The sequence below is a fragment of the Cavia porcellus genome, unplaced genomic scaffold, assembly GCF_034190915.1.
Source record: "Cavia porcellus strain 051 isolate PalLab524CR breed Dunkin Hartley unplaced genomic scaffold, mCavPor4.1 scaffold_9, whole genome shotgun sequence".
Taxonomy (NCBI): Eukaryota; Metazoa; Chordata; class Mammalia; order Rodentia; family Caviidae; genus Cavia; species Cavia porcellus.
In genome coordinates, this window is record NW_026947492.1 from 73,674,183 (window position 1) to 73,697,375 (window position 23,193).

Genomic DNA, 23,193 nt, shown 5'->3' on the forward strand with positions numbered 1-23,193 from the left:
AGTGGATTAATAGACTGAAAATAGACAAATATTCATTTCCAGTGTGCAAATGTCACTAACATTTATATACAGAAGAACCCAAGAAACTAAACAAGAAAGTGTATCTCTCCCTAAAATATATACATACAGATCCTGAGTTTTCTTAGAGAACTTTTGATGTTGATGTTATGCCTTAAGTTTTTTGAAGTATTCAAGTGGCTCAAGGCATATAAATTAAATATTATGGTTAGTTGCCATAGCTGATCTTCAATGCTTATAGAAATAATGGATTGCAACACCATAACCATTAAAATGGCAAACCCAGACACTGCCAAGGACACTGAAATAGACACTGCTCAGTCTATTTCAGGGGTCATTACTACACAACAATCTGGTCTCATTCTATTCCAGTAATTATTAACAGTCACCACTGGCAACAAGTATTATATGTTGTTTACTTAAACACTCTATGGTAACGTCATTGTTACAATGAATTATCAAATTGCTCCATATTTCGGGAAAGGAAGTCAGAATTGAAGTTTGCCAATATAAGAAAACATAGAAGCAATTAGTACACTTTGTTCCTGGGTTTATTGACATTGTTGGTGAAAATACCAGACTATGGGAGGGGAAAGAGGACTTCAGTTCCTTAAGTAAAGTAGTAGTTGATTTATGCATTAATTACACTTCATCGGAGCCGGGGATTTAGCTCACACACACTCTTAATATCCCATAAATTTTTCTGTCCTATAAAACAAATTCAGATATGTTTACATTATTGTGTGTTATTATGATTTCTTAAATGGGCACTTGTCTTTGTAAAGTGTATAATATAAAAAATAATTTTTTCTTTAAAAGAGTGGAGTTTTTTTGTTTTGTTTTGTTTTGTTTTTTTGGTCTTTTTGAGAAAAGGTTACACCATGTAGTTCAGGCAGACCTTGAACTCACTTTATAACCCAGGCTGGCCTTAAACTCACAGCAGTCCTCCTGCCTCAGCCTCCCAAGTGCTAGAATTACAGGTGTGTGCTACCATACTTGGCCTTTAAAGAGATTTTTGACTACTGGTAGACTCTAGCAATTTATTATCTTTCTACTTTTTTACTTTTACAAAATAAAACTGTACTTTACCGCGATGGCTTTTTAAAAATGACATAAATATTCGGCAATTAATTCAGTTAATTTTGAGTACCTGACTCGTCTCCTTTGTCAGGTAAAACTAGTTAGAGTTTGGGTTGCACATGCAATGTATGGACTGGAAGATCTGCCATCGTGAAGCCAAACGTTCCCCAAGGGATCTACAAATTTAATGGAATCCTTGTCAAAAGCTTAGGTCTCTTTTTTTTCTGTAACTGACATTCTGATCCTGAAATTCACATAGAAATGAAAGGAATAGAAAACAGACAAAGCAATCTAAGAAGAATGAAATTGGAAGAGTCACACTTCTCAGTTTCAAAACTTAATATGAAGCTACAGTGGTAAGACTATGTCACACTGGCATACAGACAGACATACAGACAAATACAGAACTGAGAGTCAAAAATAGATCTATACTTCTATGGTTAAGGGTGTTAAGATAATTCAATGGGGTAAAGAATATCTTTTTCAACAAATAATGCTGGAAAACTGCACATCCATATGTAAATAAATATATCTGTGTAGTACCTCACACCATATACAAAAGCTTGCTAAAGAAGGCACAGATCTAAATACAGTCTAAAACTACAAAACTCTCAGAAGGAACATAGGCATAAATCATCATGACCTTGAATTGAATTAGACAATGGTTTCTTAGAGGCAGCACCTAAAGCAACAGCAACCAAAGGGAAAAATAAATTGAACACCAAAATGAAACCTTTTGTGCTTAGAAGGATGTGTCAAGAATGCGAAAAAATAGGGGCTGGGGATTTAGCTCAGCGGCATAAGCACCTGCCTTGCAAGCAGGCGGTTGTGAGTTTGATCCCCGGTACCAATAAAAATGAAAGAGACAAAAAAGAATGCGAAAAAATAACCCACAGAATACAAGAAAATCTGGTAATGGTCTAGGAATTAGGATATTTTAAAACACTATTAAGAACTATCAGTATAAAAAATAGCTCAATTTAAAAATGTGAAAGAACTTCAATGAATGTTTTTCCAAAGAAGACATATAAATCAGTATCACAGTTATCAAGAAATACAGATCAAAACCATAAAGTTACCACTTTATACCCAGTAAGATGGTTATAATAACAAAGTCAGTAACTGATTAAGATATGGAGAAATTGGAATGTTCATACACTGATGATAGGAATATAAAACAGTTGCTTGGAAAATAGTTTCAAATCAAATTTTAATCAAATGATTTATACACCCAAGAGAATCAAAAACATTTGGCCACACAAGTATTTATACATAAATGTTTACAGTAACATTATTATTCTACAAAAAAAGTAAAGAAAAGAAAAAATAAATGACAAAAAGAGCCACCAAGGGTGTATGAACGAAAGATAGAATCTCCTTACAAGGGAACATTATTTGGCCATAGAAATGATGAAGTACTGATACATAGTACCATATGGGTAAACCTTAACAATATTATGCTACATGAAAGAAGTCAGATAGAAAAGACCATATTTTATATGATTACATCTATGTAAAATGCTCAGAATAAGCAAAACTATAAATACAGAAAACAGATAAGCAGTGACCAGGGACAGGGAAACCGGGAAGATGGGGAGAGATTACGCATAGATATGCAGTTTCTCTTGTAAAAAGATTAGATGGTGGTGATATTTGCGCACCTTTGTGAATACAATAACAGACACTAAATTTTATCTTTTAAGAGGGTGAATTCCGTATTAGTTACATTTCAATAAAATTTAAAACAAACAATATTTCTTATTTCATGGATTCAAAAAACACAATTAAGGGGCTGGGGCTGGGGCTGTAACAGCTCAATAGCAAAGTATCTGCTTAGCAAGCACTAAAGCCCTGAGTTCAGTCCTTAGCACTTAGACAAACAAAAAAGAGGGAACCACACTTATGCTCACTTTTTAACTTCTTCAAAACTGAATTGCCTTTTATAAGTGAATACACATTCCTACTACTGTCATCCAGCAGAAGCCCTGATGTGGTTGTATGAAAACATCTGTTGACATCTTCCTGAAGGATCAAGAAAAGCACATGCATCTATGTGTCTTTGTTTTAATAAAATACAAGTATTTTTAACTCACCTGATAACACCAGCTCTGTGCCAGGCACCTGTTCCAAATGCTTTATGTACTTTAATTTAATCCTCACAACAACTCTATGATGCAAGTACTGTTATTAATCCATTTCATAGACAAATATGCTGGAGGAACGCGTCCATGAACACTGCATAGTGCATTAGTGCCATCCAGGCTCTCTGATCCAGAGTGTGCTCCTAAATCGCAAGGTATCCCTGTCTCTCTTACCTGTAAGATGTTGTGAGTGCAAGTCACATTACCTTAAACACATCTAGGGTTTTATGATGCAAAGTTGGCCAACAGATTAACCAAAGCTAATAGCTTGGCAATAGTTTAGTAGTAAGAACACTATTCATTAAACTTTTCCACCCAGTGTTAGCCCTCACTGAATTTTTCCGAGAGCTAAAGGGGTGGCGTTGGTGCCACCTGTAGGACAGTCTGTACACTGCAACAAGGCGAATGAACTGAATCTCGTTTGTTGCTCTATGAGCCTCAAACACTTTGAAAGAAGAGTCTGTGGAGACCTGAGGCACAAGCCTGAGTTCTAGTTCTGACACCACTGCTAACTCATGAGGAATCTTGGACATATTCTTTTCAAGACTTCATCAGATCAAAACCAAGCCCTTGGGGCAGGGCACCTCAACAGACCATTAGAGTATCCAATAAAATAGAAGATTTGAATGACAAAGATCTAAGTCACACATTCATTCAGCAATATTTGTTAAACAACTGTAAGCACTGTTCTAGCATCTAGGTACAATTTCTGCTCTCAGGAAAGCTTTACACCCTATGAGGATGATATAGACCATAAACAAAATACAGGAAAAGGGTAAATATGCATAGTATCAAATGCTATGATGACAATCAAACAGGATTATGAGAGAGGGTGCTTGGGGTCCATTCTAGATTGTGAGAAAGCTAAGGAGAAGGTTTGAGCTAAAACAAAAAGGATGATATGGGTGCTGAAGATTTAGCTCAGCAGCACAAGCACTGCTTAGCATGCATGAAGTCATGAGTTTGATTCCTGGTACCAAAACAAATAAATAAAAAGGATGACATGGAGCCAATCTTAACCGTGGGAAGTTTTTAGAAAGAGAGAAAAGGAGCCAAGGATTGTCAGATATCTGGTACTTCATACTCCATATGTATGGTTCTCTGGAGAAATTAAGACAGGGGCAAGAGATTGCTGAGTGTCCATGAAGTAAAACATCATCCTCTGGCATGTTGTCTAGCAGGGACAACAAACAGTTTTCAAAGGATGAGTTAAACTTTTGAAAAGTCCATTATAGAATAGAGAAAGAACTTTCACACATGAAAGGGAGGAATGGGATGCACACAGGAGTCACTGGCTATGGCAGCTCTAAAATCCAACTGGGCAAGTATTTTGTGATCTCCATAACCTGGGGTAAAAATTATTATTCAGTGATTGTGGTCCCTGGAAGTAGTTGTCTCACCCAATGTTCTCCTTGTTGTCTCCTAAGTCCTTGCTTGTGTCTTTTAGAGTTTCTACCATTTTAGTGTGCCACGTGATAGGAGATTTATGAATAAACCCTTGGTGGCAGTAGAGTGGTGAGTAGCTTTCTGTCATAGATGGTTGGAAGCCCAAGAGCCACTTGAGGTCCTGAACAGTTATCAGTCCTGTTAGTCTAGACTCATAGTTCCTCTGGAAGCAAAACACTTTTTTAAAAACTCATTGTGTTAACATGTACTTGAATTAACAAAGTATCATGTGCTAAAAGCTGTACCACACATACTCTGAGAACTACCTCTCAGGCCCACACCTCCTGTTACTTTTTCTTTTTCTCCACATAATTCAGTGAAAAAGCCACATCCTTAGAATCTTTTTTAAATCTTATCCAGTTAAATGACTTTATAGACACTGTACTCTTAATTCTCTTAATTTTACATTTCTCCTGAGGTACTTTGATACATTCAAGATTTTAACAATGAATATTACACCCATACTTTTAATTTGATCCTTGTCTCAAGTCTGAATTTTAATTTTAAAGGCTTTCTCAATTTATCTTTCAATCTTCAGGGTGAAAAGAAATCTCCCCTGAAAACTCCCAATTTTCTGAGTATTTTGGATGCTCCCTATTTTCTTTCACTCCTGCTTAAAAGCAAGGTAATAAACACAATGTCAACCAACATATTTACCAATGTTATTTTACTATTCTTCACTACTGAAGTTCATTATGTATATGGTTTGCCTCCCAAGTTATTAGATTATAGTTTTACCAAATATTTTTTCCACTGCATTAATGAATCACCATCTTTCAAATCACCAATATCAACTTCTTTGCCACACACCTAACCCATCCCTTGAATATTAAGGCTTTGTTATTGATTTTTTTCCCAAAGAAAATCAAGTTTCTTTGTAATATAAGCTAGTTTGTGTTGCAGTGATCAGTAACCTACAACTTTCACTGGCTTTACATTACAAATGTATTCCTTAGTGCAAAAATCTCCTGTAAATAAGGGCAGTTGTCCAAAGCACATCTCTCCATATCTCAGCACAGCCTACCACACTATACCAGTTTTAAACATCTTATCAACACATGCTCGGAGAAGCACCCCAGTAGGGAAAAAGAGAAAATGAAGATCAGAAAATCAAGCACCAGCTCTAAAAATGTTAAAGATGACCTAAAGATGACCTATATCACTTTTACTCACATTTCAGTGGCCAAGTTTTATAAACACACCTAAAATAAAGAGTATAAGGTAGTCCAATCCTCCCATGGTCTTAGAAGTGTAACAGCACTAGAAATATTAAAAGGAAACATTTCTATCTGCCCCTCTATTATTTTTAGGATCTTTGCCTTTGCTGTTTGGCACTTGCTCTACAATATATTTCAGTGTCTATTTTTCCCAGTTAGTATAATTTGTGGCACAACTATGAATTCCTCTCACTGATCACTTCTAAACAGTTCTTAGCCATTATCTCTTCAAATGTTTCCCTCTTTGATTCTCCACCTGTCTAAATGTATGTTAAAAGATATCACCCAGCCTCTGCAACTCTTAATCCCTTTCTATTCCCCACTCTTTATCAAGACTGTCATCTGTGGCCCATTATTGCTTCTAACATTCAGTCATAGTGGCTTATTTCATTTTTCATGTCAGTCATTTGGTTGAAATTAATGGGTGAGAAACCTGAGCATCGTGCTATTTTCCTCCTGAGAAGATCTGCATTCATTTCTGCCAAGAACAGAAGACGTTATCAGTTTGAGATGACTATTCTCAGGGTTATGACTTAATGCAGAAGTCTTGGGATTGAAGTAGTATGATTAGTGTGTCCTGTCTTGAGGAAGGGGTAAAAAGAGGACCTGGAGGACATAAAATTTCACATAAAACATGTCCAAATGTACACAGCACTGCTTCCCATAATCAGCCAGCTAGAACTTATTTAAAAGACAGCATCCAATTATAGAGGAGGTTGGAGAAAGTGGAGGAAGGGGCTTTTGCTATAACGAAGAAAATAACGGGTACTAGCAACCATCAGCAGCTTCTAGAGATTGGTGACATTATTTCATTTCCCAAACCATATCCTATACACAAGGCCTTCAAGAATTACGTCTATAGGACAAGATCCTCCCCTCTGCAAAGCTCCAGGGCCACAGACCTGAAATTCTTCTATAGACCAGGACTTCTTATTCCAGGAAGTCATACAGCACATATCAAAGATGAAAATGTACCTATATTCTGCAATAATTATGGGTTTTATTGAAAATTTTTGAAATATTTTATAACTTTACTTTTTAAATTATTTGGGTAAAGAGCAATTCATTTAATTTACATTGGGTTTCTTAAGAATTAATGATTTACACACAGATTCCATCTCACTCCAGAAAGAATGGCCAGGGTCAAGGAAACCACCATAACAAATGCTGGAGAGGCTGTGGGGGAAAAGAAACACTTCTGCACTGTTGGTGGGAGAGTAGGCTGGTGCAGCCACTGTGGAAATCAGTGTGGAGATTCCTTAAAAAATGAGGATTAGGAGTCCCATTAGATTCATCTATCCCCTTTTGGAGTATTTTCCCAGAAAAATTAAAAACATTGTATCACAGTGATATATGTGCACCCATGTTTCTAGTAGCCCGATTTGAAATAGCTAACTCCTGGGAACAACCCAAATGCCCATCAATTGAGGAATGGATAAAAAAGATGTGGTACTTTTATACAATGGAATACTATTCAGCTATAAAGAAAGACCACATTGAGGCTTTTATAAGTAAATGGATGCAACTTGAGACCATACTTGTAAGTGAAATAAATCAAACTCACATGTGTAAATACTGTATTTACTCTTTCAGATTCTTAAGTGTAAGAATCTGAAAAAGTAAATATACAAAATCTTCAATAATATTGTGAAAGGTAAGAAACTGCTCAAAGAGGAAAAAATAACTCAGGGAAAAAGAGAAGAGCAGGAAGAGAAATAAAATAAGATATTCATATATATAAACGTAAGATTATTAAGATGATTGTAGTACTAATTCTATTAGTTCTTGGAACAAAACAGATAACATCTGTAGGATTAGATCAATTTTTCATGACTATATTTGATAATTCAAATAAGACTTATAAAGATAACTATGCAAAACAACAAACATTGTTTTAAAAGCCTACATTGTTATCATTTGAGGCTCTTAGATATAGACGTTATTTGTTTTGTTTTTTCCTCTAATATGGAAAGGATAGATATACATGTATATATATGCCTAGGTTTTATATGCCTAGAACTTCACCTAAAGAGTTTACAAGAATTCTAGCATGTGTGATAGTATGAACAACTACACTGAAGAAAATGAGGCACCATGGTAGCCATTGATAATTTCCTATCATTTTGATTCCAAAGCCAATAATGTTTTTATTCTTGGTTTTGACTGGCTTTAGATCTGTTTTCAATTATTTGATTCCAATATGTATGAAGGTATGGACAGTTATTTTGAAGAAAACAAGAAACATCATGGTAGCGATTATTGATTTCCTAGTGTTTGGTCTTGAAAGTCCTTAAGGCTCTCATTCTTGTGTTTGGATTGCTTTTACACTATTTTGATGTGTATTAACTTATTGTGTGTGAAGGTATGGACAACTATTTTTAAGAAAACAAGAGACATTATGGTAGCCGCTGTTGATTTCCTACTGTCTTTTTCTGAAATCCTGTGTTATTTTCATTGTTTTACTCTGCTCTATTTTGTTATGTTTTGTTTTGGTTTGGTTTATTCTCTTTAAAATGAAATTTTAAAAAATAAAAAAAGAATTAATGGTTTAGGTTGGGGAGTTAGCTCAGCAGCATAAAAGCGCCAGCCTGGGATCATGAGTTCAAAACCATGCTCCATGGTTCAGAACCCCAAAAAAATTAAAGGTTTAACAGTGCTATTGCCTGGAGACATTTAATTAGAAGTTTCATTGTGTATGGTTTGCCATTTTTAATGTGTTTCAGGACTCACTTTGACAGGCCCCTGAAAAGCTCTCGTTTCCCAGATACTCCGCCTGTACTGCTGGGGGGATAAAACAATCCACAGGGTAGCTATAAAGGAAGAGGAGCTCATTCTGCAGACCAACCTGGGAGGGCAGGGCTTTCTTTCCAGAGTGGATCCAGCTAGCAGCTTGCCGTGGAACCTGAGGCATGGGGAGCAGAGAAGCTCTCTATTCTGAAAGACCTAACTAACAACTAGCACTAACGAAATTAGTCAAGGACAAAATACAGCACAGTTATGCAGACAGGGGGAAGGGAGCTGTCTATGGTTAGGGGTCTCAGAGAAGACTTCTGGGTTTCATTTGAAGCAGTAGATTATACTCATTCATCCTTGAAGCACAAATTTCCTTGGCTTCTCTGATACCATATGCCCTGATTTCCTTCCACTGTGCCTGGCTGCGGAGATGGGGAATGCAAGAGGAAGGCTTAACAACGGGGAACTGGGGGCGGCTACTCTATCGGATGACACTGAGACATCCAAGAGGAGGCATCTAGTAGACCTCAGGATGTGTGAGTCTGGCGCTCAGGAGAGGGGACTATGACTCTTATTAAATTCTCAAACTTACTGCATTAGGGTGTTCAGCTGCAAGTAACAGACATTCATTCTAACTAAGCACTCAGCAGAAAATGAATTTATTAAAAGATTCTTTAAATAGCTCAGAGTTGTTAGGAGGGGTAGAGAATTAAGCTCAGAGGTATACAGCCAGGAAAAATCCCTGAAATCACAAGCACAACCTATCTGCTGAAGAAACTGTCCTTGCCATCAGGTACCGGGTACTTTACCTCATACTGCTGCTACAGCTGCCATGGAAACCCCGCCTCCTCACAACCAATCTGTCACAAGAGAGAAACCTCTGTGCTTTCCTTCTTCTTTCTTTTCTTTCTTTTAATCACTGCCACTAAACTTGTACCCTAGCTTCAAGGGACACTGGGCAATCACTATTTAGCTTCTAAAGTGAGGAATAATTGGTACTACCCAAGACTTCTGAGGTGAGGAGATCAACAAAAATAGTAAAGGGGTTCAGACTCTATGCTGCCCAAGTGAATAACACATATTATTTATATTCCTTATGAACTGTCTCACAAAAATTGCTAGAAACCACTAGCACAGAATGAGTCAAAAGGAGAGCTAGGAATGGGAAACTTGGGACAAAAGCCCTTCTCCAGGTGTTTAGCATCTCAAAGTGGAAGGGGTTCAGATGATACTTTTCCCAATTCCACCTCAGACTTGCTGCTTGCATTTTGAAGAAGAGCTTATACTCGTACAATAATAAAGAGAGCTGCATTCTTTCCTAGAGGGAAAGTCTCACCTACCCTGTGTCCTTAATTATGTTGAAACCCAGAATAAAAAACAGCATGTGGTAGGTTCAGTGATCTTCACCGAAAAACACTCTAGGACACAATTGCTGGTAAAGAAATGTACTATTTTTTATTTATTTTTAAATGTGTAGGTCCTTTTAAAATCAGTTATACCTCCCCTTACAATACTCCTCCCTCATATCCCTCAGCCACTTTGGATCCAATGGCCACACCTGGAAATGGTCTATGAGGAACTCATCCTAGATATCCAGGAAGGGTATGTCTTGAGGATTGGCATATGGTTCAACAGCACCAACTGGTGAGAACTTTCCTCAACGCAGCTCCATTTGGCCTGTGAATCCCTTTCCTGCTCTGATCAGGACTCCCCTATCTGTGTCCCACACCTAGAGTTCTACAGTCCCTGTGTGGCCTGAGCCACAGAGAACTAGTTACGATCTTTAGAGCTAGGGAGTCTCCAAGAGATCAGTATTTCAACACCCCTACCCCAACTTTAGACAAGGAAACCAAGCCCAAAGTCACATAGCCCATAATTTGCAAAGCCAAAATCAAGGTGTTCAGACTCTCAAATCAAATATATTTGCACTGTACCTCCTTACCTCTGAGTAACCAACATCTGCTGCTGGCTCCAGGAACATCTGGAGCAAGCAGGTGGTGGTGATCTGCATAAGCTGGAAAGACCCAGCAAAATGGAGTTACGACCCCAGCTATGCCCAGGCAAGTAATGAATGGCCGCACTCCCCAGTCACTTGTTATCAGTGGTAAGTATCCTTATCAGGATTCTCTTTCTGGTTGAAGCACTGAACCACACACAAAACCATGTTTTACCACAGACCTGGGTCTCGACTATACATGTACTAACTGGTGTGAGATCACAGTGATGAGCTGCCTACCAGACTAGTAATCTAGTTTAGACAGACTGTGGTTTGGATACTATAAAAGCCTACCTATCCCTCTTAAGCTGGTGGAAATGGCTAAGCAGATGGCTACACTGTAGTGTGTGCTGTACAGGATGAAAAAGGGAGGAGGACTCACAGGGACTGTCCTGCCAGAAGGAACTCATAAACATACTTGGCATGAGAAGAACTGAGTCCAGGAAAAGAAAGGGACTCAAAGAAAACAGACACAGAGGGTAGGAATCAAAAGCAGCTGTGATTCTTTCTGCTTATCCAATTCTCAGAGTAGAAACTGCAGACGGCCACAAACATGTCCCCTGTCTAGGTTTTGAAAAGAGCTAAACCTGTTGGTGTTGGAGGAATGAGGACAGTCCAGAGACTTGTGATATCCTGAAAGCAAGTAAAAAGGGTGTTTCATGGAGGGAGTGGTGATTGAGGTGAAATGCTGTGGAGAGTTCAAGGCAGTTGAGGACAAAAAAATATTCATTTGATTTGGCAACTGGGTGGTCACTGGTACTTTTATGCACAATTGTAGCACAACAAAAAAGACTATTTTTAAGTTAAACTTGGCTGACACAGAAAACCTGTAAGGGACAATAGATTCTAAAATATTTTAATCTTGGAAGAACTTTGGTTATTTGCAGACTATGTAAGGGTTACTAATGGAGAGAGGGTGCTGAAGCTCCCAGGAAGTGGGGGCAGAGGCAGAGGCGAGGGAGCAAAGCTTTGGTGGGCAAATAGCAGGATTTAAGAAATAGAAAACTAACTGTGAGTAAGGGAGATGGAGATGAGGAAGACACAGACACTGGTCAACAGGAGGGGGCAAGGAAGGTCTTGCTTTAGGAGCTCTCTTCTGTGAAGTGAACAATGAGATCAGACATTTGCTGAGAACAAAGATGAACAGCGTGGATGAGAAAGAAGAGCAACAACAAGTTAAAGAATTTTCGATCAATACTGAGCCTGTCAACTATGAATATGTCTTCCTTAGCAGCAAGGAAGAGGGAGTAGAAAATAGGCCAATACAGAGAATGAAAAGGGGCTAATAGTTTAAGCAAAAGCAAAAGGGAAAAAGTTCAGGCTGCTGATAAGAACATCTGGTGATGGACCCTGAGTTCAGGCTGGAAAGAGGAAGAAGCTCAGGAGAAGACCAAGAGTTTAGAAGAGAGAGAGATGAGGTCATAGAAATGGAATAAAGGAACAGGTAATTTTGGCAGTAGTGAGTGTGAGAACAGAAAAGGTAGCACAGCAGGTGGCCGTTGGTGCCCGGATCACACGCTCAGCTCAGGACTGCAGTGGGGTGATCCCATGGTGTGAGACAGGAAGCAAAGAAAAGCCCAGGAACAAACAAGGAGTGGCCTCGGTATTAGGAGCCAGGGAAAGACCTGCACCAGAAATGGGTACAGGAAGCAAGAGCCTACTGGACTGATGGTAGGCCTGATATGAAGTACAGCCTAAGGAGGGCCTGGTGGCTGCCACTCAGCAAGGGGATACTGAGGCAGTCAGGGTGTGCAGTTAGGGATCCCTGGGAGTCAGGAAGGGTCAACCAACTGACAATCTGGAAGAATGTTTCACAAGTTCAATCTGCACTGATTTTTGCACTAAAATCTCCTTTGCATCAACAAAACCACTTTATTATCCCACTTCTAATCATAAAAGAATCTACTTCTCTTCTAAGACTCAGCATGCTACACCATGAGAACCCAGGACTCACTGTATTTCCATGGCACAACACTGTCAAAGGCAAAAGAGTTAACTGACTTCAAAATAGGGCCACCACTATAGGAACAAGTCAATGCCAGATCACTATAAATGCCAGAAAAGAACCACTGAAAGCAGTTAATTGGCAAGCAGGGGTTTTTTTTTTAATTTATAAAATGTCTTGTTATATCTTCTGCATGCAAAAACAAAATAAAACAAAACCACGACTAAAAAAAATGGTGCCAATTTACGGAAACCCAGGGAAAATGCAATGCCATGGAAAGGTTTGATGGGCCAGGGTCCCCTTCAAGTGTATCCTTGCTTCCCATCTCTCCTTGCACAGGTGCTTAAAGGGAGCATCTCAGCACGAAGTCTCTGATCAGAAGGGAATGTGGGACTCTGCCATATTACTAACATCCCACAACCCACCAGCTGATCCTTGAGTTTAAAAGGCCACATCCAAACGGGGAGCCTTACTAGGAGAAGCAAAGTCAAACTTTTAACCAGGCATTTCTACTCCACATTTATGGTCTCCAGCTGATTCTGTGGAATCATCTGTCCAATGCTCAATACCATGGTGCTCACTCAGGGGTGATGGAAACATGGATCACATAAAGGAAAGACAGGCAAGGACAGGAATTAATGAGGTAAGTACAGAAGCAGTCTTAAGAAGCCAGCTAGAGACAAAATTCAACAACTGAAAAGGAAATGGCCAGAACCCAAACCAGAAAGTCAGGTGAGCCCCTAAGATTAAGGCCTGAGTCCAGAGACTGCCTGAAGACTACAGTGAAGATTTGGTTACTCCAAACTAGAAAGTAAGATTATGTAATCTATCTAATTAGGAAAGCTTAGCAATTGCTGCTAAAAGAATGGTAAGTCAGTGCCAAGATTTCTGTGAAGTGCAGATCTCTCAACCTGGGTGGGAAGGAAATAAGTAATACCATGAACTCTCAAATGTTTTCTGATTTTTTTAATGCTCATTTACAAAGTCCTTATATAAACAACAACTTCCTTAACCTGCATCTTTCAGTAAAATCAAAGAAATGACCTGAGACTTCCCTGAAATTAGCCATCGTATGACAGAGCCAGGAAAAGCTGTCTCTGGGCCAGGCCAATGAAATGCCTGGCCCAGAGACAGGCTCATAGCTCCCTCAACAATGGCAACAATACGTCTCTTCTCAACCCCGCCCTTGCTTGGGAGGAAACCTGTCCCCCATTTTCTGTCTATGCCAATTCCTTACAAATACCCTACAGGGATCATGCCTTGAGCCTCTGTTCCCATTAATTCCAAAAGGTCTCTTCCTTTATTCTAAGAGAATTCAAGTCCTGAAATTGCCTCTCATCAAGGGACACTAGCTTCTTATCTCTTGACCTTCTCTTTCTCCACCCAGGACAGCACTTCTCCCAGGAATGTCTACACTACTGCTGGTCCCTATGACCTTCTCCAACCTCAAACATAAAAGGATGCCAGTAGAGTGTTGGCTTTTTCTGGGCTCTGAACAGCCTGGAGACAGGCAAGTCAGAGGACTCACTTCTGATCTTTGGCTCTGTGAACTAGGAGAGGTGAATAACTAGAATCGCTAAGCAGGGAAGGCCCCAGCAGAGTGAGCTGATTCTGGGTCACTCATGCCCAGAGAACTCTGCACCTAAAGCAGACATCAGCTGCTTCACAGTTTTCCCAAGAAGAACTCAGGATTTAGATGCCTGGATTGGAATGAGAAACACAATGATCACTTCTAGGAAGACAGGTTTTTGACACCAAAAAAGTGCTATTAGCCCAAAGTAAGTGGCACAGAAGCAGACTCTGAACTTGACATCTTAATGCAAGTGAAATCTGAGCCTCAAGATGTAAGTGCGCTTTGTACAGCCACCCAGCTCAGGAAAGAATGTCATACCACCCAGAGGACTCGCACAGCAGTCATCCAAGCCAACTTCAGGAAAGGAAATATGAGAAACAAATACCCTGGAAACCGTTAGAACCAAATAGGCACCAACAGAGACCTATGGCCTCTAGAAGCCTCCATTATTCTGCCAGGCAGGCACTCTGTCCCAACAGGACAAGCAATGGTAAACGGCGACAGTCTTTGGCTGTGCTGGGCCAGGGATCACAGGACTATCACATGTCCAAACCTCACTCCATCTTTCACCCACTTCTGAGCCAGGAGGAGTTCGGATTCATACACTGCTCCTGAGCCCTGGCCCATAAAAGCTGAGAAAGGTCTGCTTTCTTCAGCAGTGGAATTCACCAAGAAAGTTAGGAGAGCCCAACCAGGCATGGTCCTACAATATGATTTCTCTGGCAATAAGGAAAACCTCCCTCTTTCTTGTTTATTACTGAAATCTTCTCTGCAGTGGATGCACTGTGGCTCCCAAATGAATGTTGTAAATGTAAATGACAAGAATGAGCACTACACAGCTCAACAAGACTCATCTCACATCCACATTCTGAAGAGAATAATTTGAAGGATGGGGAGGAATGGTCAACAGGACAGGACACCAGCCACCCGAGCGCTCAGTCTCCTTCCAGCTCTCACACCTGTGAGATGCTGTTGGTCAAGCGGAAAGACATTCTCTTTGCTTTTTCATTTTCCTAAAAGAAAAAATAGACACATATTTCAAATTAGAACAGGCCAAAGTAAGCATTTATTCATATGAAAAGGCAAGTGTGGAGACCGGGGTTTTCCAAAGTCAAAGCGTTTAATTCTACCTCAGAAACCCAACTGCAAAACTCACTGAAGCTACTACACATTGTATGCTAAGTATCATAAATAATTGGGAATGGTTGGTCAGATTTTAGCACATAATAAGCAGGCAATACATTTCAGTGTGATTTAATAGTATGAATCAATGTCCCAGGTCTATACAGATAGGACCATGGGAGTTTTCTCTACTGCAAGCAATACTTCTCCTTCCTTCCCTACATCAAGAGGCTAAAAATATCTTTTCTTCCTCAAACTCAGATAGAGATCAGGCACTAAAATCAGGAATATCTCTTCCAATGAGTATAACAATCACAGGGTCATGTAACTAGCTCCAAATGGGACCTATGACAGCTGGTTCCGCACCCTACCTCTACTGCTAATTTGCTGGATGATCCTGGACAGGTTACAGGCACCTCGCTGAATTCCAAGCCACCCAATCACCACCCTCATGTCTGCCAGCTTGTAGCAATTCTTTACCATGTGTCTTCGCCGCCTCTTGGGCTGGATGCCTTCCTGCATGTAGGGGGGCCATGGGAAGCCCTGAGGGGTGGAACATCCACTCTCATTGGACACCTCCTCAGAGTCTGAGTCCTCCAGCCTTGGCTGGGCAAAAAGTTTCTCTGGGTAGATCTCCTTCAACCAGCCTTCAAAGAACACCTCCAGGCAACGGCCAGCCTCTGCAACCTCTGAGTCAGGCTGAAGGGGAGGAAAACACTGTGTGTCTGTCCTGTTTCTGTGAATCCCTCTTTTCTAGGCCCATCCCTCAAAAGCTATACAGTAACCACAAAGCCTGGCTGGGCTGTCTTGGGATCTCATCCTGAGAGGTCTAGAACTTGGCATCTTCTCCTAGACCTCTGAGCATGTTTGGTAGCAGCTCTTAAAGTAGAAGTGACTTAGATAAATACCCACATGTAGTCATGAGTGTCCCCCTACCTTTCCAAGAGTCTGCTGAGGTCTGAGTGTGGGAGAGAGTTTGTCAATTAAATATTCACCACAGTGGGCACTAGGATTCTGTTCCCAAATCCTCCTGGTATCCCAGGCCTAAACCTGACTCCCCACCTTCACCCTCTCTCCTCTCTAGTTATGATAGTTTTAGGGTCACTGGGAAATAGACATACATAATTGAATTTAGCACAGTTCCAGAACATGAGGCGCACATCTGACACCACCTCCTCAGGGGTGGTATAGTGAGCAGGGTCCTTCTTTTGCAGCTTCCTTCGGATGATTGACAGGTCCATGGGCCTCTTGATAATCTGGTAATAATGCCGGGCCTTGGGAGAAGAGAAAAGGAACGGAGATAAAAGAGGAAGGGAAAAACATGTGTAGGTGTAAATAAGAAAAATGGAAAGACAGAAGTTGTTGGAATATAAGTGAAGAAATAGAAGAAAGAGAATGGTGAGGAAGAGCAAAAGTAAAAATATGGAGGACAACAAAGAGAAGAGAAAAGAAGGATGTGTCATTTGACAGGTCAGGTTTGGTGCAAGAGCAGTTGTGGTAGAGTGAAAGAGGAGGCTAGAGAGGTCCCTTGGATCATCCCCAAGTTAATACTCTCACTACTTCCAGGGCTGTTCCTTGAGCCCACCCTGGGCTCACTATGATCTTGCCCTGTGGCCCAGCCCATTGATGGTAAACCTATGGCAAGCATGTCACAGTAGGTTGTTTGTGTCATTGAAAGCTCTAAAACGTCACCATCACTGGCCCAGGCTCTCAGTTAGGACAGTTGCAGGCAGAAAAAGGGAGGTTTTCCTTACCAGGGGACTGACAGGTTCATGGAAGGGCAGGCTGAGGCTATTGCAGCACAAGGACAGTACCAGTTTCTCACACTTCTGCAAAAACCAAAATTGGCAACAGTGTCACTGTTCCTCCAACCACACCCTGTCCCTCAATAACAGCTAAATATGGTTTAAACACAAGTGATAATTGCCTGACCCTGCGCCACAGGGTATCACCCACTACAGTAAGGCACAGTGTAGGGTCCCAAACCAGAGAATTGCACCAAATCACCACTCCCAAAGGACAAATCATTAGGCACAGCCCAGAAGATAGCCACCGGAAATGCCTCTCACCCTTCTGGATACATGGAGTTCCCCAGACAGAAAACCTTGTTTCTAGAGACCCCTCCATACCTTCTGGTCCCATACACTCAGGCCAGGAGGCACCCGCACATCAGGCTGACTGTAGCGGGCATTTTCACAGTCGTACTCCATCTCAGGCTGTGTCAGGCTGCGGCACAAGGTACATACCCACTCTCCCCTGCATGGGTAGCAAGGCCACATTAGGCTTCAGCACATTGCCCAGAGCACCTTCCCTGTCCATCTGCCTCATCGCAGGCACTAGGGACAATGGCATGGGAAGCTGAGTCCCTAGCCCTGCCCTGGAGGGAATGTCTCCCTAACCACAAGCTTAAAAGAAATACAGTAATTCAGGATTTAATGAATCCCCCTTCCCAAAAAAATAGCAGGTAGGGAAAACCTAAAGCAGAGGTATTGGGACAAATTTTTATGCAGGAAGAAGCTGAGGACAGAGAAAAAAGGGGAGCCAACCAAATGTCCAACATGCACTGCCTGTGTGCAGAAGGCACACAGCTTTGGGGCCCTGTCCCTCATATGTCTATGCTTCATGCAGGCCCAGAAGAGGGGAGTAAACCCACCCTGGCTCCATGGGCATGGCTTGAAATACTAATACAACCCTTCCAGCCAAATGACCACCTTGCATGGGCATGCCTCACCCTGGAAAGCTGAGCAGGGCTGGCACATGGCAGGAGAGGTGGAACACTTTGGGGCAGCGATCGCAGCACAGCAGCTCCCCGCCATTGAGGCACACAGCACAGAAGTCCTCATTCTCTATTGGGACGGGGGGACCTTTCTTGGCTCCAGGAGTTCGTGGAATGAGTTTGTGTTCTTCAGGAGATGTGCCTTCCACCTCTGGTGGCCGCTGCCCAGCCAGAGAAGTGACAGTGACCTTTCTTCCCCCCAGACCCGGGGCCTGGATGGCATCAGGCAGGTTATCTTGGCTGACCTAAGAGAAGAGGTAGGTCTGAGCAATCATGGCACAGTAGTGACAAGTGGTTGAGGGCTGTTTGATTGGGGAGTGGCAGGCCCTGAGCACTTACTATGAGACACATTTATCCAGGATCTCAAGCCAGCCAACTCCCACCTGGCATAGCCCACCCATACTGAGCATCCCATAGGCCCCTTGCAATGAGGACAAAGTCTAGTCACACTATAACTCCACTCACTCAGGATAGGCCCTAAAGTGAAGATTCTGTCAGTAGTAGAGAGATGAGAAAATTTCCTCAGCTGGCCCAAAATTCAAGGCCAAGGCCAAGCAAAGAGGTACCTTAATGGTCATGCTGGAAGACTCAGTACCACACTCAATGACCAGCAAGAAGCTCCCATCCTGATCGTTCTTCTGGGGCTTCAGCTTAAAGACAGGCATCTCTCCCGAGGAGGCAGCACAGATCTTGAGTCGTTCCAATCGCACATAGGGGATCCTGGACTCACTATTGAAGGGCCTGTGATAAGAGAGATAATCTGGGTCTCAGGGAAGCCTCCTGTGGCTCCACCTCTAAATAAGGCTCATTTAGGATCCTATAATTGGATAACTACTCAAGATCTCCTTGATTTGACCCTATAGAGGTCCATGATCTGCCTCTTCACAGCTGTGCCTGGCCAGATCCTGTCAGATACTACCAGGCTCTCTGGTGCAGGCCCTGATAGAAGAGGGGGCCTCTTGAAGTGTGGACACTGCACACAAAGCTTCATCATGCAGGAGTAATGACCCTTTAGAAGGTCTGGGGCTAAAGAAGACAGGTATGAGCAAAGTTCTGCTTCTAGTTAGGTCCCTACCCCTGCCCTGGGAGAAAGTTTCTAAACTACAAGCTTAAAAGAAATTCAGAAAAGAGATTCTGGTGAAGACTCAAGGATGCTTACTTCTGGTGCCAATCTCACAGGGCATGAAATTAGGGATGAGAATCAAAGGTTGCCAAGTCTCTTACCTGATGCTCTGGTTTTCCTTTGCATCCAGTTCCAGGACCTCTTGATCAAAATTTTCATACTCTGAAGCAAAAACCAAATAAATTCCTGTGACAGGCATTTGTGACAACATACTTGGTCACCCACACCTTCCACTCATATCTGTTCTTCATACCTTTGGCCATACATCCATCAATTCTTATCAACACTGGAATCATTCATAGTGGTGACAATTCTATCACATGTCTCCTTCCTGAGAGAGGAGGAGGGCCACCTTTTTATAAAATATGAGCACAGATAATGCTCAAAGGCTGCTCAGAGGTGAGTGTTAGGTCAGGCACTGAGGAGCCAGTTTGTCATCTTCAAAATGGGCTCAGAAATCACTTGTTCTCCATATGCTGGTGCTGTCTGCTCTGAGAAGTCATTCTACGCAGGCTCAGACTTTTCAGCCAAGTACTGGGATTCCAGCACTGCCTAAGAATCCAGCTGCTACTCCATGGACCAGGGCTCCAGGGAGGCCTCCTGTGCACAGCACAGTCTACAACGATGGGCAGAGAGCAGTAGTGGGGGGAAAAGGAGGAACTAGCATTTATTCTGCATGCCCCCTGCATGGTCCTGAGCACTTTCCTAGCATTCTATATGGTCAGAATCCAAAAAATGTAACTTAATTGCATAAAAAAACAGAATTATATTATTGTGTGTAATAAAAACTATTAATATTACAGTGGTTCCTCAGTCAATGTGAAAGAAAAAAAGAAAAATTGTTTCTTTTGTACTCATTTATTAAATGTATACAAATTAGGCTGATGATTACAAATTAAGCATGCATCAAACAGTGAGCTAAAGAAGTCTTTAAAAATCAGTAATTATCCAACTTCTAACCTCCCAATTGGTCCCCACTTCCCACAGAAGAAACACTTTAGCCTAGCTTGGATTGAGAATGGTTATGGGTAGCTGAGAAGAAAATCAGAGCCATATCCCAAAGCTCTAAATTCCATTTACCATGAAGCACAACACAAATTAACAGTATTTGTGTGGATACACGGACAGTTCTTGCCACTACAAAGTAAGGCATCAAGTGATTTAACTAGTTATTTGTCCTAGTAGCCTTTCAAGTTAGTCTAACTAGCCTTAGTTACATAGAAAGAAATCATCTCAAGGAAGTTATTTCACTTTGAGTCAAATAAAAATACCAAATTGGGGACCTAACTTAGATCTACCCAACTCCAATATCAGACTCGAACCTGTCTGCCGGCCTCTTATCCCACCTGTAAGTGCTGAGTCCACTTGCTCAAGTCTGGTCAACACAAGAGATAAGTTGCTTATTCATATCTCACCTTTTGGGTTCTGATACTGCTGCAGAGCTGTAGGTGTGCTGACCACTGGTGCCAGTGGAGGTTTTTTCACAGAGAGGTTAATTGGCTCTTCTAGTTCAGAGGAAATAGCCAAATCCTTGGGAGCATCCAGACCAGGGGCAGTAGGGCCTTGCTCCACTGGGTCAGTGAAGCGAGTGGAATCTTCACTTTCCATCTTTCAAAAGTAAAAGATGAATAAGAATCAAAGAAATCAAACATTTTTGCAATCAGTGATCTCAGAACTATTAAACCAAGGCCAGGATGAGTCCTTCAGCAATCAACCTTTTCCTCAATGACACGGGAAGCTGACATTTTCCCAAGACTTACCTTACATAGGGAATTCTCCAGGGAGGGATCAGTCACATCCTTGTGGCAAAGGTTCTCTGTAGTTCTGCTACAGCCAGGACTAGAACTGGACCCAGTTTCCAGCTGCGTGTCAGAAACTGGGGGCATGCACTGCAGAGGACAAGTCACCAGACTTGGCACAGCCTGCATGTGACCAGATATTAGGCTGGGCCCAGCCTGAGAGGGATCACTGGCTAAGGCTGTGATGGCTTTAGGGGAATCACTCATCAGGTTGGGCGTGGACTGGAATGTGCCACGTACAAGGCCTGGCATGGCCTGTAGATGACTGGTGGACATGCTGGGCATAGTGTGAGTTTGAACACTCGTCATGCTGGACACAGTAGGTGGAGGGCCACTCAGCAGATTCGGTACTGCCTGCTGACCACCAGCCGTCAGACTGCTCACACTCTGGATCTGTGGCTCTAGGGCCCTCGCCAGCCTGGCAGATGACAACTCCATCTCCACAGAGTTGGAAAAGCCCATGATGCTCACTGAGGTTGAATGCTATAAAAGCAGAGACAAGAGTAAAAACCGGCTGTTAGCTGGGGATGGTGGGAGGAAGAGGGGAGACCCACCCATAAGAACTTTCATACTCATATTCCCCTCTGGCTTCTGAGTCTACTTGCTATTGGGAATTCAGGCAACATATGAAGTCTTCTTCCAATTCCTGACACCAAGGAGGCTGTGTCACAATATGCCAGAGTGGAAGACACAGGCTGAGGACACTGATGTGTGTGCATATGTGCATGTGTACATGTGTACATGTTTGTGTTTACTAGAGAAAGGAAGGGAGAGTCTACCACTTGACCTGAGGTGTACACACACCATCAGCCATATTTCATGCCTCCTGTCGCATCCTTAACAGAGTTGAGCAGTAAGACTTTGATTTAGTTCTTATCTGTCTTAGTTATTTTTCTCACATTGCTGAGACAAAATGCCTGACACCCAAAATTGTGAGAAGAAAGGTTTATATAGCTCACAGTCTGGAGAGGTTTCAGTCCACAATTGGCTGGCTCCTTGGCATTGCAGAGGGGCAAAAGTTCATGGTGATGAAAGATACCACAAGCAACAGGAGCAAAAGGCAGAACCAAACCTCTTTTTCTCTCTCATATTGTATGCAGGGTACCTACCCTAGGTGTAGTACTTATATTGCCAATCCCAGCACTAGACAATGAACCAATCACAAGCTCTAGATTCAGCTGCCTTGGGAAAAGAACCCCCTCCCTCATTATGACCACATGAGGCTTTGGAGGTACCTCCAGACACAAACCATAACATCATCCACTCAGTTTGTGACAGAATTGTAAAAAGAAGTTCACAAACCAAGGTACCACTGTAATTTCTATTCATTTCAAGGAATCTTTTCCTACATAAAAGAGGCAGGTGGTTAATAAGACTCAAACTGATCTTCCTCAGGGCTTCATCTTGGGGGGATATCAAGACTCAGAGAGTTTCAACTAGGCCAGGAGAAAGTGGATGAACTACAGGACCTCTTATAGATTTGTTCATAAATTCCAGTCACCACTAGTATTTGATTAGGCCTTAAACAATACAGCTATGTGTCTTTTCTAGCCAAAGACATTCCAAACCAGAGAAGTTCGAAGCAGCTCTTAACATGACTCAGTCTATATAATCACTGAATGAGGTGATAATGTTCCAATTCCAAAAATTCTTTTTCTCATATATATCTACTTGGTGACATACAAAGGATTTAAAAAGTTAATGAAATGAAGGCATAGATTTCAGCACTGAATCTACTCAATTTTTTATCCCTAAAAAAACACGACAGAGGTAAGGGCAGTAGATTGTCAGCAGTTCTAATGTTTTATTTCGTTGTTTAATTCTTGTTAAGTTACCCAGACTATGCTCAAACTTGTGACCCTCCTGCCTCAGCCTCCTGAGTAGTTGGGATTATAGCCATATGACACCAAGCCCAGCATTGAAATGTAACTCTTGTGAATTTATAAATTTGCCAACTCTGTTCTTTAAAAAAAGCCTAAACATATAACTCAACTATTTTTAGATCAAAGAGAAAACTAGGAGTAAGCATATCTAGGTTCCCCGAATCAGTGTCCCAAATCTGTCATTCCTTTCCTGATGTATAAGACATTCAGGTTTCTTCAGGACAACAAACACTTAAAATACATTCTCAAGTTTCAACAAGTTAACAAAGCTATTTCGTGGTGAAGAAAGACTGTCCTTGCCTCAGTAAATGTCACTCCTAGGCCCTCAGCTCTGCAGGTCA

General features: G+C 41.6%; 1 protein-coding gene across 4 annotated transcripts in view; it reads right to left on the reverse strand.

The window, feature by feature from the left end:
- Positions 1 to 10,064: 10,064 nt before the first annotated feature.
- Trim66 (tripartite motif containing 66) overlaps positions 10,065 to 23,193 on the reverse strand; it is a 56,254-nt gene continuing 43,125 nt past the window's right edge. For all 4 annotated transcript variants that reach the window (XM_063256701.1, XM_063256700.1, XM_063256702.1 and 1 more), the window contains 10 exons: positions 20,931 to 21,452; positions 20,586 to 20,778; positions 19,272 to 19,332; positions 18,614 to 18,788; positions 18,003 to 18,292; positions 17,401 to 17,527; positions 17,026 to 17,100; positions 16,393 to 16,545; positions 15,752 to 15,970; positions 10,065 to 15,162 (listed from right to left, as the gene is read on the reverse strand). In XM_063256701.1, the coding sequence (XP_063112771.1) occupies positions 15,103 to 15,162; positions 15,752 to 15,970; positions 16,393 to 16,545; positions 17,026 to 17,100; positions 17,401 to 17,527; positions 18,003 to 18,292; positions 18,614 to 18,788; positions 19,272 to 19,332; positions 20,586 to 20,778; positions 20,931 to 21,452 (1,875 nt within the window). In that variant the 3' untranslated portion in view covers positions 10,065 to 15,102. The remainder of the gene's footprint in view (positions 15,163 to 15,751; positions 15,971 to 16,392; positions 16,546 to 17,025; positions 17,101 to 17,400; positions 17,528 to 18,002; positions 18,293 to 18,613; positions 18,789 to 19,271; positions 19,333 to 20,585; positions 20,779 to 20,930; positions 21,453 to 23,193) is intronic.